Source organism: Corvus brachyrhynchos, unplaced genomic scaffold (genome assembly GCF_000691975.1).
Source record: "Corvus brachyrhynchos isolate BGI_N302 unplaced genomic scaffold, ASM69197v1 scaffold115, whole genome shotgun sequence".
Taxonomy (NCBI): Eukaryota; Metazoa; Chordata; class Aves; order Passeriformes; family Corvidae; genus Corvus; species Corvus brachyrhynchos.
The window spans coordinates 12,591,623-12,606,098 of record NW_008239553.1 but is presented as its reverse complement, the minus strand read 5'-3'; the positions used below and the strand labels follow the sequence as shown (position 1 = coordinate 12,606,098).

General features: G+C 41.2%; 1 protein-coding gene across 4 annotated transcripts in view; it reads left to right on the top strand.

Moving 5' to 3' along the window:
- RAD51B (RAD51 paralog B) overlaps positions 1 to 14,141 on the top strand; it is a 434,917-nt gene extending 420,776 nt beyond the window's left edge. For 2 of the 4 annotated variants that reach the window (XM_008639532.2, XM_017741918.1), the window contains exon 12: positions 13,761 to 13,912. In XM_008639532.2, coding sequence (XP_008637754.1) covers positions 13,761 to 13,912 — 152 coding nt within the window. Of the gene's footprint in view, positions 1 to 13,760 lie in introns of all 4 variants that reach the window. The other 2 variants (XR_001864437.1, XM_017741917.1) reach the window with 2 other exon arrangements.
- The last annotated feature ends 335 nt before the right edge of the window (positions 14,142 to 14,476 follow it).

Genomic DNA, 14,476 nt, shown 5'->3' with positions numbered 1-14,476 from the left:
AGTGTTAGAAATATGGATTCTTTATTCTCCATCAAACTGGCCTTTATTTTTTCTTTCTAGCCTTAGAATTATTCTTGTATTTTCTGAGGTATGTTGTCTCTGGGAGCCACTAAAAAGTAATGGATGGATTTGCAATAAAATATGTACCTCTCTGCCAAAGTGGTTTTAAATTAGTTAGAGTCAACTCTGAAATAATAGTGATGTCAGTCATTGAAAAACTCAAGACAAGTACTTTGTAGTAGTACTAAATATTAACAATAATCATTAGTGTTAGGCCTCTTAGCTGTCTTTGCAGATACTGCTAACTGTTCCATGTCATTCAATAAAAAGAAAGATTCTTCCTCTAAACACTTTATGTGCTGTAAAATTGCATTGTATTTGACTCGAAGAACTAACCAATAACCTTTGTATCCTGTCTCTTATTCCTCCACCTTTGCATGGTGAAAGTTCCCCTTCCAAATTTCATTTGCCTCATGTATATTTATTTTAAATTCCTGAAATGGAAACAAATTTCTTTGCAACTTTCTTCTATACATAAAAAAAATGTAGTTAACTACTTGTAAAAGAAGCAGAGATTCCCATTTAAAATAATAATAATAATAATAATAATAATGATAATAATAATTTATTCTGGAGAGTGGCATCAAGAGTTAGACTGTGCCAATGGCACAGAGAACAGAAAATATTAATTTCAGAATATTGAAGAAGACCAAAATCTTCGCTTTTATGCTACTCTTCAGATGGCATCTTAGTATATTTAAAGCAGTGGTTAAGGATATTTTTAATCTTAATCTTCAATTTTTGTAAGTGGAGCAAAGAAATGTCTCCCCTAGTTCATTTTTTATTTCTTCTAGCCTAGTCTAAAACATCTTAGCATTGTACCTTTCACAGGTTCACCTGTAGCTTTTCAATGAGAGTGAAATGCCTGAAGTGCTTGCATGCAGAGCAGCAGGACCTGATGCCCTTCATTTCACAATAGCTTAGAAAAAGGCTTAAATGGCAATAGTGCAGATGCCTCCACCCAAGCCAGGGCTCAGAAGGGAGAGGTACAAGTGAGTATCAAACTGTTTGCTTTCCCTTTCCCTTGCTTTACTGTGGGATACCCACAAACATTTAATTAAAGCTATTGTATGCATGCTTAACTTGGACATATCTGTGGTTCCTTGAAACCGTTATACAGAAGCACCAAAGAAAATACAAGGGAGTTGCTGAAGGAAAATACAAATGAATTAGAAAAGCGTAGCAACCGGAGAATACATTTCCCATAATACAACAGTCAAAGGTCATGAGATCACAGATGCTCAGTTGCTCATGCATATCATCTATTCTCTCCACTTGCATGCTTGCTCCGGAGAGGGCAAAGATTTAATGAGGATGGGGCTAGCTTTAGCAGTTCTCACCCTTCCTCACACCCTACATCTCAAAGAGCACTGAAAGCCTCTTTGAAGTTGCAATAGACACACATTGAACTGTCCCAATGCACACATACAATCTGGAGTTTTCTCATCAGGTACAAAAATACAAGGTGACCGTTCTCTTCCGGCTGCCCTGGATGTGAACAAAGCTCTCGAATCAAAGATTTATTGAATTGAGGAGTGGAAAGAAGTTTCTCCATTGCATCTGTCTTTTCAACCTGCAGTAGCAGCCCTTCTCGGTCTCACGGTTCCTATTAGTCAGTTCATTTTTCCCAGCTCCTCAAGAAGAAATCCTGTTCAGACAAAACAGCACTCTATTTACAGGAAGCTTGGCAGGGTCAAAAAGTGACTGTAAAATTGATCTCTTGTTAAAACACATACAGTATTTGCTCTGATGTAGATACAGTTATGACTCAGCAATCTCTGATTTGCTATCAAGGCCTTGAAGGTGATTTCAGAGTCAGATTTGTTAAACTTGGTGACATTGTGTTATCACTTAGCAGAGCTAACTCAGTTGCTCCAAGTCCCACTTAATCTATGCAGCTCACTACCCACAGCTTCTGACCTACTTAGTCACTTCCTGTCTTTGATTTTAGTCTTAAGCCTCTTTTCTGTGTTGGCATGTGACTGCCATTTAATCTTAATCAAACTTCCTTGGACTTCCATTACTGTCAAGTACAGCTTCTCTCACCATAATATCCACCCTTCTGAGTGCAAGAAAACTGATTTACAGCCAACAGTCTGCAACTTCTCTTATTCTCTATGTTCATCTTTGCTTTGTTTTCCTTCCTGTATGAGTCACTTCTTCCCCCTCTCTGACACATGCTACACTTTGTTTCCCTCCATCTGTCAATGGCTGAGATGCTGCCCTGCACACCTTTACTGCAGAGATGTGGTGAGTATTACAGTGTGTGCCCAGCTACTGTGTGCAGATTCAGAAAAAGCTAAACACGAAGAAATTGAGTTGGCCACGGGCTGCTTCAGAAAGTCAGCTCGTTTAATATGCTTTTGCTTCTGACCAGAAATGATGACCTACTCAATTCCCTTATGCCTTGCTTAAGAGCTACTTATGCAAAACACAGTTGTTTAGTCTATGCCTCCCCACCTAGCATCTCCCCTGCTACTTCAGGGCACTTGTTAACTGTACAGATGCTGAAAGGTGGGTACCAGCTTAGGACTTTCCCAGTTCTCACTGGTTCTTTATGCTGCAGTAATGGGCCTTTGAGATAGACTTCTTCAGTTAGTTTCCTTCCATGACCAGAATCTAATCTAAAGGCGTTAACCCAGTACCACAGTGACTTTTGCCTGCACAGGGACACTTCTGAACTGATGGGGTCTGTTGGTTTTGGAGATTCTTTCACCAGGGCAGAGAAGTCCAAAGATGTGGCCTGATGCTCTTTGTGGCCCGATGGTCTTTAAATGTCGCATACAAAACATTTAGTGGCAATGTCATCTGCACGTAACACATAGGAGAAATTTGTTCAATCCCCTCTTGCATGTATGCTCTTTCCTGACTTTTTTCAATATACCCAGTTCTGCTATGCTCTCTTCCTCCTACTGCTGTGCTCATCAGCACTCATACACTTTCGGGTCTTGCTGTTATAAACATATGAGGTTATGTGACCCATCACTGAGTGCAGCCTTGTCCTCTTAGGAGGGAGAAAAAATACCATACATTTTGGAAGGACGAATTAGCTACAGGCCATTCTTATTAAGCCTCTCCTTCAACTTATCTCAAATTGTATTTTTGAATTGCAGTCACTATGCACTGTAAGTTGAAAACAACCACTTGAGCCCTTTCCAGCGAGGCTTTGATACTAGGCATGGAGGAGAGATAAGCAGCACATTGAAGTTGTGGTATCACTGTAACTGAGGGCAAGGAGTGAATGGCAACCTACCCTCCTTCTGGCACTGCCTGGCTCTGGATGAGGGGAGAGGAACGAACCGAGCAGCTTGGGTTCACACGCGTGGTGAGAGCCAGCAGCCTCTCAGCTGATGACAGATTAGACTCAGGGCCTGGTTAGTGGGAAGACTGTGATTAGACTTCAGCAACATCTGTCTCTACCACTAAAGGAATCACTGCTGCATGGCAACCTACCCTCCTTCTGGCACTGCCTGGCTCTGGATGAGGGGAGAGGAACGAACCGAGCAGCTTGGGTTCACACGCGTGGTGAGAGCCAGCAGCCTCTCAGCTGATGACAGATTAGACTCAGGGCCTGGTTAGTGGGAAGACTGTGATTAGACTTCAGCAACATCTGTCTCTACCACTAAAGGAATCACTGCTGCAGGATGCGATTTTCTCAGCAAACTGTAATTATACCAGGAACCTCATTCCTGACACTGATACCACATCTTTTGGGTGAAAGCTGAAAAGGAATAGCTGTGTTATCTGCTGACAGATCATCAAAAGCCTTCCAGGAAATGAACTTACTGTCCATGTAGAGCGAGCAACAGAATCACTGGGTCTTGTTTAACCAGTGGTTAAAATAGTCAACTGGGAAGCACCACTCCAATAGCCACTTTTAAAGCCTGAAAACAAATCAATTGATAATTATAATAAAAAAGAAATTGATAATTATAATTACTGCTGCTGGAAAAAGTCTGAGCAACTATCACTTTATTCTTAAGCCAGATACAGCCTAAAGTAGGAGTCAGTAAATTCAGATATTTCAAAATACAGTTCTTCAAAGCAGAAGGTTCTCTGTAAGATTTTAAAGAAAGCAAATAACAGTTTAAAAAACCCCAAAACTCTGCTAACAATGCACGTTAAAAATTTAGTAGCTACTTTAAAATTTTAATTTGTAACTTTTTTCATGAAGCATCATGTGATAAATGGTGGAATCCTATACGTTTCATTTTGCTAAATGTAGAATAACTAAAGCTGGCTTTTATCAAGTGATGATTGAATATTTACCCCACACCAAACTCCTTTCCCCATGTTCTGTCTGTTGTAAAAAAAAAAAAAAAAAAAGCGAGTAAGGATGCAGGAAAGCTGAAACTGTGAAAGGGGCAGGAAAGAGGCACCTGTTTATTTTTGTTCAGCTCATTCCAATTATCTTCTCCCAGTTTCTTAGATTTGTATGGATCACAGACTGTTTTTTCCTGGAAGTCAGTGCCAAGGTTTAACTACCTGAAGCTGGCCTGCCATCCACCTGAAGCTGATAGCACATATCCTCTCTGTCCACTTATGTCCCATGGCACCTCAGACAAGTGTGGCGGCACTTGCAGAAGGTGTCATACACAGCTTTCCTTGGCAGTGCCACCTACTTCCTCCCATGGGGGCAGCAGTATGGAGGGTTGGTCTCTGATCACAGCTGTTCTCAGGACATGCCCAGGAAGGTATGGCCTGGGCAGAAGTTTGGGATATGGGAGACTGCTCAGGGTGAGTTTAAACCTTACTCCCAAAGGCCCTGTCTAGACTAGGGTTTAAGAGTTTGAACTTAAAAAGTGTTAGGTTGCATATAGTAACTCTCTGTTCTAAAAAACACAGAAAAAGCAGTAAAAGCTTGAACTCCCAGTAACACCTGGTAAGTTTTGCCAAAATAACAATGTCAAAAAAAAGCAGGATTTCCTTGCAAGATTTCTCCGCCAGAAAAAACTTTTTGTTTGTGCAGTTGTAACTCCATAGAAGCCCATTTGCCTTTTGTGCTTTCTTTGCTCATAGTATAAGAAGAAACAGACTTTTTTAAACTTATATGTAGGAGAAGAGGAGAAATATCTAAGAGAGTTTGCCAACAGAACTTTACCATCCAATACTTAAGATGTAGACAAGGTAAAAATGATTCAAACTAATCTATGTACTTCTTTCGTAACTTTTCCTGGAGCATTAATGTGACTTCTAGTATACTTTGAAGGCAAGAGCGTCATGTCTATGTTAAGCAATTTTATATCAACACCATAGTCACCTAGAAGAAAGCAGAATTGTTCCTTACCAGCATGTCTGCCCTCCATCCCGCAGCACGCCTGGCAACACAGGCAGGGATGAGAGTGGTAGCAGGAACTTGACCCTTGGGTCTGAAAGCACTGGGAAGGCTGCACATTGGCAAGCAGATCCCAATCTCCAGAGCCAAGTCTCTGCAGACTGGTGACAATCTAGAGTAGTCTGGAATTGGCACAAATGGACAAGGAGGAGAGAGGAAAGATTGGAAGGAAAATGGAAAAAACGCCTCTTGCACATTTCACTTTCTTTTCCATCTGCTGGTGTGCTGTTGCTGTGAGCTATTAAAGAGCTACAGTGCTCTGTCCCAGAAGGGACTGTGTTCCAGTGGAGATGGAGAATGATCCCTACAGCTTAGTGCTTTGGGAGCCCCCTTGATTGGAAGGGGCCATAGCAGTAATGTTTCTCTGATTTACTATTCTACTAAATATACTTGGGAGTTCAGCACTTGGGGCAGTAGCCAGGGATGCTGTTCTGGCTCCTCAGACCTGAAACTCCTGGCAGGCAGTGGGTACTGCTGGGTACTTCTGACTCATTCTTGTCGAAGTAGGCAAGTCCCTCTTGTTTCTTGCCTTCCAAGCAACTCCCAACTCTCCTGAACTGTTTCCAAAATTCAAGGAGAGCAGATTACTAAAGCAAAAGGTGTTTGCAGACTTTGAGGCTTTGTAGCTTGGGGAGATAAGGGTAAAGAGGGAGGACCAGGAGAAGGTGGAGTGGGCATACAGTGACTGCCAAGGCCTGAGCAGAAGAGCAGATTTTTGCATCCATTCACATGCTCAGCAATTTCCTGCGTTTTTCCTGCAATCAGCATGCTCCACCTGCTTTTACTTAACCATTTCCTGTTTACGGCTTCCAAAAACTTTCTGGTGAAATCACTAATCTGCCACAAGATGAGTCTTTATGGTCCCTTTTGGGCAGGTTTCACTCACTTTTTGTCTCTGTCTTCAGCACATAGATCTTTCAGACTGAGGCACTTTGTGCTGTGTGTGCATGTCTGCATGCATGTGCATGCAGTCAGTAGTTACGTCAGGAAACTATATGTTTGCTCATTAGTTCTTTGTCTTAACATATGCCCCTTTTTTTCCTTCTAATGTTTGCTGGATTTTACAAATTTGAGCAAAAAAACAAACAGTAGCACTGAGGGCTGGTTTCTCTTTCTGTAGAACAGAAGGCTCCAGATATTTAGAGGAAGGACTTTCCCATCACTTTGAAGCATCTAAGTGCTCTCTCACCAATGAGGAATTGTTCTCTGCATAGCTTGCCCAAGCTTCAAATTATTTTCTAGATTTGAAAACAGTGAGGCAATTTCTTGTAGTCTGCTGTTCAGTTTCTCAGATGTGAAAGGCAAGGTGTGAGGAGCAGGAAGGGTGAACCAAAGAAAAAGAAATCCCTTTCTTACAGTGTAGATGGCACCCACAAGTTCCCATCGCACGCTTAGTCATGTCTTGTAGAAATCACTAGAAATGCCTGCACGCTTCAAGTCTACTCTCCTTAACTATACTACAGATTAACACTACAGCCACCACTAAAATAAAATTTATTTGTCACTGCTTTTTCTGTTTGTTTACTCTTTTTATTTCTCTTCTGAAGCAGTGAAAATAGATTCTTAAGTTTCCTCTCTGATTCTCATGCTCTTGCACAGTGCTGCAATGTTTGGGTTGCGGTGAGCACTGCAGGGGAATGTTCTCTTCTTAAAATAAACCATGGAAACATTTCTTTTGGAATCAGGGCTTGTAGAAGTTTACTTTTTTAAAAAAAGAATGTCAGGCCAACTTTGGCCTGGCATCATATCCCTTTAGAGGGAACAGACTTCTGATGCATGTCAGTGTATATATACTACCGTGTATATATGTAAAAAAATATATATACATAGATATACATGCACACACACCAGTATATGTGCCAGTTATACTGGTATAACTGAGCACTGAAGTTAAGAACACTGGACATGTTGGTCCTGTCAGACAGATACGCAAATTCCTTAACTATCTCTGCTGCAAGTTAGTCTAAGTCAGGATGCTTACTCTGGCAACTTAGGCATAGAAGGAGTCAATCTGTAGCATGCACCAGCACTGCTGCTGAGCTGTTTCACACACTTTGGAAATGAAGTTAATGGGCTCACACTCTCACACGCTTCTGAATATTTTAACAGGAACACTAAACCCCCACTCCGTGTTTTAACTGTAATATAAACATGCAGCAGTATCACTTCTGTATGGGTTAGGAGGGATGGTCTGGGCATCTCTGATGTCCAGGCAGCTGTCTGCTGTAGGCATACCACAACCCCACTTAGATCAGAGTTTGCTGAAGTATCCTTCAAGCTGTTTGTGAGCAGCTTTTGAACTCTCATCAGGAAAAGGAAGCAGTTGTTTTCTGCACAGAAGTCTCTTTCAGATTGGCCCAAGTATGTAAAATGGTTACTTTGGTTCCCATCCAGCACAATTCATTCAATATTTTGTGTCAGGGTGCTTGTCATCAGTGGCATTTCCCAGGGTGAGTCACACCTACCCAAGCAATGATCTGAGAGAGCCCTCAAATCTTTCTCATTTTCATTTTACAGGGTACAGCCATGGTAAGTTCATTACCATATTGGACCACATAGCACTTCATAGAGCAGGTCCTTTTCTTCTAACCAGATTTCAGCCCAAGAGGCAACTACTTCCAAAAGAGATTCTCTAGTTCTGTGTCCATCTTTGTTTTCCAAATGTTCCTTTCACCACACTGCTTTCTGGTTACACTGTAAATTTGGGTGCACTCAAAATATTTTTGCCTTCCTCCTCCACTCCAAAATTGAAGGAAAGCTGAACTATATGAAAACGAAGTGAGAACTGAGACCCTCAAGGAAAATGGCAGGAGGTGTAGAGGACCACGCAAGACTCTTTCCAGGAAATGGGCAGAAGGTTCATCCCATGAGTCACTGAAGCCTTAGATGACTAAATTCTTGAAGAATAAACTGTCAGGAACATGATACTGGTCAGGACAGTTGCAGAGGGAGACGAAACCTTCTTAAATAGCTGTTGTTTGGTTTTTTGTTCGGGATTCATTCCTGAGGAAATTGCTGTGTCTCTGGCCAGAAATGGGGGCAGTGTGCAGGCAGTGCCAGCCCTCCTCGGCAGAGGCAGCAGGCAAGGCATGCTGGGGTGCACATCCCGCTGCTCCTGGCACCAGCTCTCCTGCCCGAGGAGCTGAGAGGGGATCAGGAGCAATCCACGGCTGTCCTGCCCAAGTGAACAGGGTAAAAGAGGATCACTAGTGCTCAGATGCCAACTGAATCAATACACGTTATGTTTTTGTGTACCAGCAGGTATGAGACCAAGAGGAAATGAAGGTATTCAAACTCTAATTCCAGCTTCTTTTAAAAAGTTTTCTTGCTCTACCCTCTCCAACCAGTTAACAAAGTTCTATCAATAAAACTGACCCAAAGCTCTGATTTGGATTTCAGAGATGATCTTAATATTTTAAGCCAGTAAAAGCAGAAGCAGTCAGATGCCCTCCACAGCTACCTCCAGAGGAGCTGAACCAGCATTAACAGCACTGGGAAATGATTGCAGTATCATCTTCAGTGTGGAGAAACCCGAATGTTCCAGCACGCTGCTGCCAGTTCCCATTTTGATGAGTTTGACCCAAGCATTTAACATTTCAACGTTAGTTCTGTGTCTCATACTGCCATTTATGTAATGATTGCTCATTTGGTTCCCATTAAAATAATGGTATTTCTTCTGCAAACCACTGCTTGTAAAAATCAAGCCACCCACATCAATCAAGTCTCTTTAGATGGTAATAAAGGAAATAAATAGTGGGATACACACTGTAATTCTCAGAGAATGGGGGGGGCTTTCTTTCCACTCTTCAACATACAAAGTTCAGACATCAGAATTAGGAATGTGAAAGATCTGTTAAGGGTTGATTAATCCATCTCCTGCAAATACACAGTGTAGCTACTCCCCAGCAGATGTTCCTCGGGTACTATATTGATAAAAGAGTCTACAGCTCTCCGTAGTCAGAGCATCAAGAATCCTCTTAAAATTGGAGAAATGGAAGGTGTAGTTCTCTGAGGTCATCCCAGTGCCACTATACTTTGAGACAGTGTAGAATGATTCCTTGTATTGTATATAACCAGCACTTTGAGGAATTCAGTTTCAAATGTCTCAAACAATAGGGGTTTCACCGCTTCCTGTGGGAGCCTGCTCTGCAGCCTAACTCGTTTCACCATCTGGAGCGTTTTCCTGAGTGTCTGCTCACTTTAAACTTTCTTTTAATTGTGTACCCACTATTTCTTCTTAAAGGTAACTTGCCAAAAGCTTCTGCTGTGTGAAATTCACGTTATGTTGTGCTTTTCTATTTTTTATGAGGATTGAGAAAACCCTGAAAGATTGATGACTTCTTGTTTTTACTTTTTCTTCCTCAGAAGTAATAATAAGTAATTAATAATGTATTTCTGCTTTTTTAGCCATTCATCTCAGCAATTTACAAGGAAGGTCAACATTGTTGTTTTTTTCCCATCTTTTTACAGATGGGAAAAACTGAAGCACAGGGCAGGAAACAACTTGCCCGAGATCATTCAATGAGCCCATGGCAAGACTTGGATTTTTAAGCAGGTCTCCACAGTACTGCCCTACTTTTTTCTTACTCTTTTATTTTTTTGGCCCAGTCTAGTTCCCTTTGGCTTTGTTGGAGTACCTAGGAAGGACAAACTTTCCATGAACTTTATTCAGAATTGTAATATTGTAACTGAAAGGTCAGCTTGTTGAATATTTAACAGTTACTATCTTTCCAGTGTGTTGGTCAAGCATCCTAATTAAGTAGTGATAAATAAAACCAACAAAGCATTTTAACAGACTAATTCAGTCCCTAGGGCCTCCGAGCTGAATTTCCTTCAGCTAGTCTGTGTTTTCCCAGTTGTGGATTATGCAGATTGAACACAGTATATATCAAGCACACTCTTATCAGCACACTGCAGGGAGATTTCCTTCCTCCTCAGTACCACCGTGCTTACTTCACCTGTTGTATTTCCCTTAGCTTAGTGGTTTTCAGTAAATGTGTTTCTCAGAATCTGGATAGTTGCTAAATTATAAATCTTTCAGTTTGGGATAATAATACCACAATGTGTACAGCATGATACACTGGGTAGGGAGCCATAGCATCCGAGCTCTGAGCAGGCTTACCTGGGTGTCAAAGCAGTGCGGCCTGAGCAGCACAGAGCTCTCTGCAGGCTGCTAAGAGATAGCGGGTTTCTCCTACTTGCTTTGAAGCTTCTACCTGTCCAGCCTGTCATTTCATTGAGTATCTTTAGTGGGACTGGATACACCTGAGCACATGGTAAGATGAGTGTTATTCCTCACCTCCACATGGGGAGGTGAGGGCAGCCAAATCTGTATGCTTGCAGTCTGGTGTGCAGGGGCCTTGTAACTGCCCCACACTCTGGAGACTGAACTGGCAGTGCTCATCACATATGAGGTGCATCACTCTCTGTGGATTGAGAACTGAGAAATCAGGGTTCTGGGTAGGCCATAGTTATAGCTGAGGGGTAGCACACAGATCCTCCTAGATGCTGACCATTGTCAAAGTATGCCAGCAAGCGAAGTCTGTAATGTTATTCCCCTACTGCTCCTTCAGGCCTCCTTCATTCCAGGTATCATTGCACAAACGTCTGAGGATTTACCAAAAGCTACAGGGGTGCTGTAGGTCACTGAGCACGTTATCTCGGCTTTCAAACTGAGTTTGAGAAACTACCAGCAGTGTCAAGCCTATGTCTCCTGGCTCTGTGAATAGAGGAAGCCAAGAAGCAACAATGATTACATAAAGCAGGGAAATCCCCCTCAAATTTCTCCCAGACTACCTCAAACTGAAGCTGATTTGCATGCATACAGTACGAATAACTTTGCAATGGCTTCTAGCCCCGTGAAAGGGTTACATGTCCTTACTTATAATCATATAATCAGGCCAGTTCTCTGAGTTGAATCACTCAGAGAAGATAACAAAAGATCGAATCAGAGCCTGTGTAGAAATCTAAGCAGTTTTATGTAGCGTGTCAGCCTGCTTCAGGTGCAGATACAACTGGGTATTGCTATTCCACACAAAATGAATGGGAACTGTTCAGTACCTATTAGTAACTAGCAGTTATTCTAGAAGAACACTGCAGAAAAAAAACTTATTTTATGTTTTATAATTTGTGGTTATGGATGGGTGGTATCACACATAGCTTCCTATACAAACCCTGTTTGGTAGAAAATGGACCCTACTGAGAACTAGAAAAAAAGCTGTGGTATTCTTGTAGTTAAAAACTACGGTCATCCACTTTATAAAACCTGAGATTCATTTGGCCTGGAATTCCTGAGTAATGCTGTTCAAAAAGCAGTGGTGTTAAACAGACTTCCGAGATTACTGTGATTTGTTTTAAACATCATGGTTTAACAGAAACAAACAAGTAAGTAAAAAGAGATGGCATATTGAAAATGCACATTTACTGGGTTATCTCAAGCTCAAAAATGTAGTTAGCTAATATGACGCTACAAAACTATTTTTCATTATGTTTTATGCACTAAGAATGACAATGTTCATAAGCCTAGTACATCATGACTATGGAATGCCTAGATTCTTCTTGAAGACAGGTGGTATTTTCTGTTTCCTTGCTTAGAGAGTGGGGCTTGGGGATTTGCTTGTTTGTTTGTTTGTTTCAATAGGATAAGAATATTTAATAGGATAAGACTTTTTAGATGCTCACTACGAGCTGTTTCTTTGGAAAGAATTTGCTCACTTACTCTTTCCTATCTTTTTACTGAAATAGGTTCTCAGATACATTTCATGTCAGCCCTCTCCCAAAGCTAGACGGAGTATGGACAACTTCACTTATTCTCTCCCAGTAAATTCACAGGACTTCCTGTACCTTTTTTGGGTTGTCAAGCCAGTGCTGTATTAACCTTAAGTACAGTTGGGTAATGGTGTAGATGCCTTGCAGTAAATACCAAAGCTGTTTCAAACAGTCTTAGATGTGCTTTTGTCATTGTAGCATATTTCCCTTGAGGAATATGGGAAATTAGCATTATCATCATTGTCAGTATGGTTATACCAGGACAGCTGTATGAGCAACTCTTCTCTAGTGTAGTTGCTTTTCATATAGTTGACAAACAGGGCTAAAGAGGAAGAGGGAAACTGAGACACAGCTTATTTTGACGACCTGTGTAATAAGCCTTGTGTTTCTTCTACAATATCACCTCTGTTAATATTAATCATAGCTTGTTACTGTGAAATATCCTGCCTTTCATTTTCCTCCTTTCAGCTTTATTGACTTTCTTCAAAGCTTTGGTACAGCACAGTAGGAATCAGCCCAGGTATGAGCTAGGTGTTCTGCAGAGTCCTTCAGGCACCTGAGGGCTCTCTGTGCTATGATGGAGCTTGTCTTATTGGGTCAGCTGGAGAAACTGGAAAATAAATATGTATTTGAATAGGCCTGGGATGCCTTGCAACACAGTTAATAGCAGCAAACCTGAGGACGTGACATGATCTGACTGATAATTAGTACCTTGGATATTTTGGTCCTGGTAACTGTGTGTGTTTCTTCAGCTTGCGTTCATCAGCTTGCAGGTTGCTCAGGAAGGCTTTCATTTTGGTTTGAAATATTTCTTCTCACAAACAACAGTCTGTTTTCTACATAAAATGTCTAATCACAGTCATATACTATCCTTCATTTACACAGAGAGCTTCATCCAAAGCACTTTACAGCCTAGCATTCACCTAGTACTAAGATTAGAAGAGGAGCATCTTATACTGGTTGGGAAACAGGCTCTGATCTCAGCCTAGATATTAATAAAGCATATAGAGTGTAGCCATATTTTCTCTGAATCCAAGGTAATTTGCTATTAGTTAGAAAATATGTTGCTGTAAGTGTGCACTGTTTAACTCTAGAAAGTGTATTTGAACTGTAGAGCATGAACTGTAGTAGACAATGTCCGTCTTCTTGCACATCCCATTCTCTGTTCATAAGTACTAGCTACCAAAAATCAGTTTTATTGGAAAATTAGGGTGGTGCAAAGTACCCTAGCAAGTATAGTATCCTCAGCAAGTATATGATGGCCTCTGGAGAGCTCTGGCAAAGAATGGTAGAGGGGCCTGTTCTAGTTTAAAGTTTGGCTCTAGACCACATCAGAAAATTTGCCAGCCAGAATTAGAAGGAGAGTCTAGACACTGGTAACTAGAAGGACAACCAGACAGGCAGAAAAAAGAGGATTATTACATGCACATCAATCCATTTTCAGCAAATCTGTGAAATTAGTTCGTAATGAACTTACTACCTTGATTTGTTTTGTTTATTAAATGGGTTTCCAAGTGGTTGTTTGCTGGACAAAATGGCAACTTTGCAATCTCATTTAGAAATACTGTGATTGAGATGTTTCTGTTGTGTGTTTCAGACCAAAAGGATCATACAGATGTAACTTGGGAAGGAACCAATCCTGCCCTGCAGCCCATACGAGTGAGGAGCACTGCCTTGAATGATACTTTACATGATGCTGCTTTGCCCAGCATTACTGGTGAGACTTCAAGCAATACGTCACATCTATAGAAAGGACAAATGAAACCTCCCCAAAGACTTGAATGAATGATGACGTTGGTTTTCAAAAATCTATTGAAGCAGAGAGTGAGCATTCTTCTTCTTTTGTCTCTTCAAAGATTAAAACCAAGTGCTGTTCTTTGTATGTGTGGGGCGATATTTAACTCTGAACTTATGAAAAACCTGTATTTTGTTTAGGTTAATTGAAGTTACTTAATAATAAAAGCCTCTGAACAACATACATGCTACTGAAGAAGCATAGGCCACATGTGCCTTCCTAATTCACCTCACCACCTCAGCAGTTTGCAGGAACCAATGGCCAAGCACAGGAATATTCACAGCCCATAACACAGTGAAATGTTCACTTCTCTTTTTTAAGAGAATTATAAGCCCACTCATTGGCTTGATTAAGAAGCAATAGTACAGTAAGCACTTATTCCTGCAACTCACTTGGAAATAATCAGAGGTGATGTAAGAGTTGCAAATAGCTGGGCTCTGACTGTTCAGAATGTTAGGAGAAAAGGTAGCAATCCAAACGGTGGGAAGATCAATGTGTATTACAGCTGCTCAGCTTTC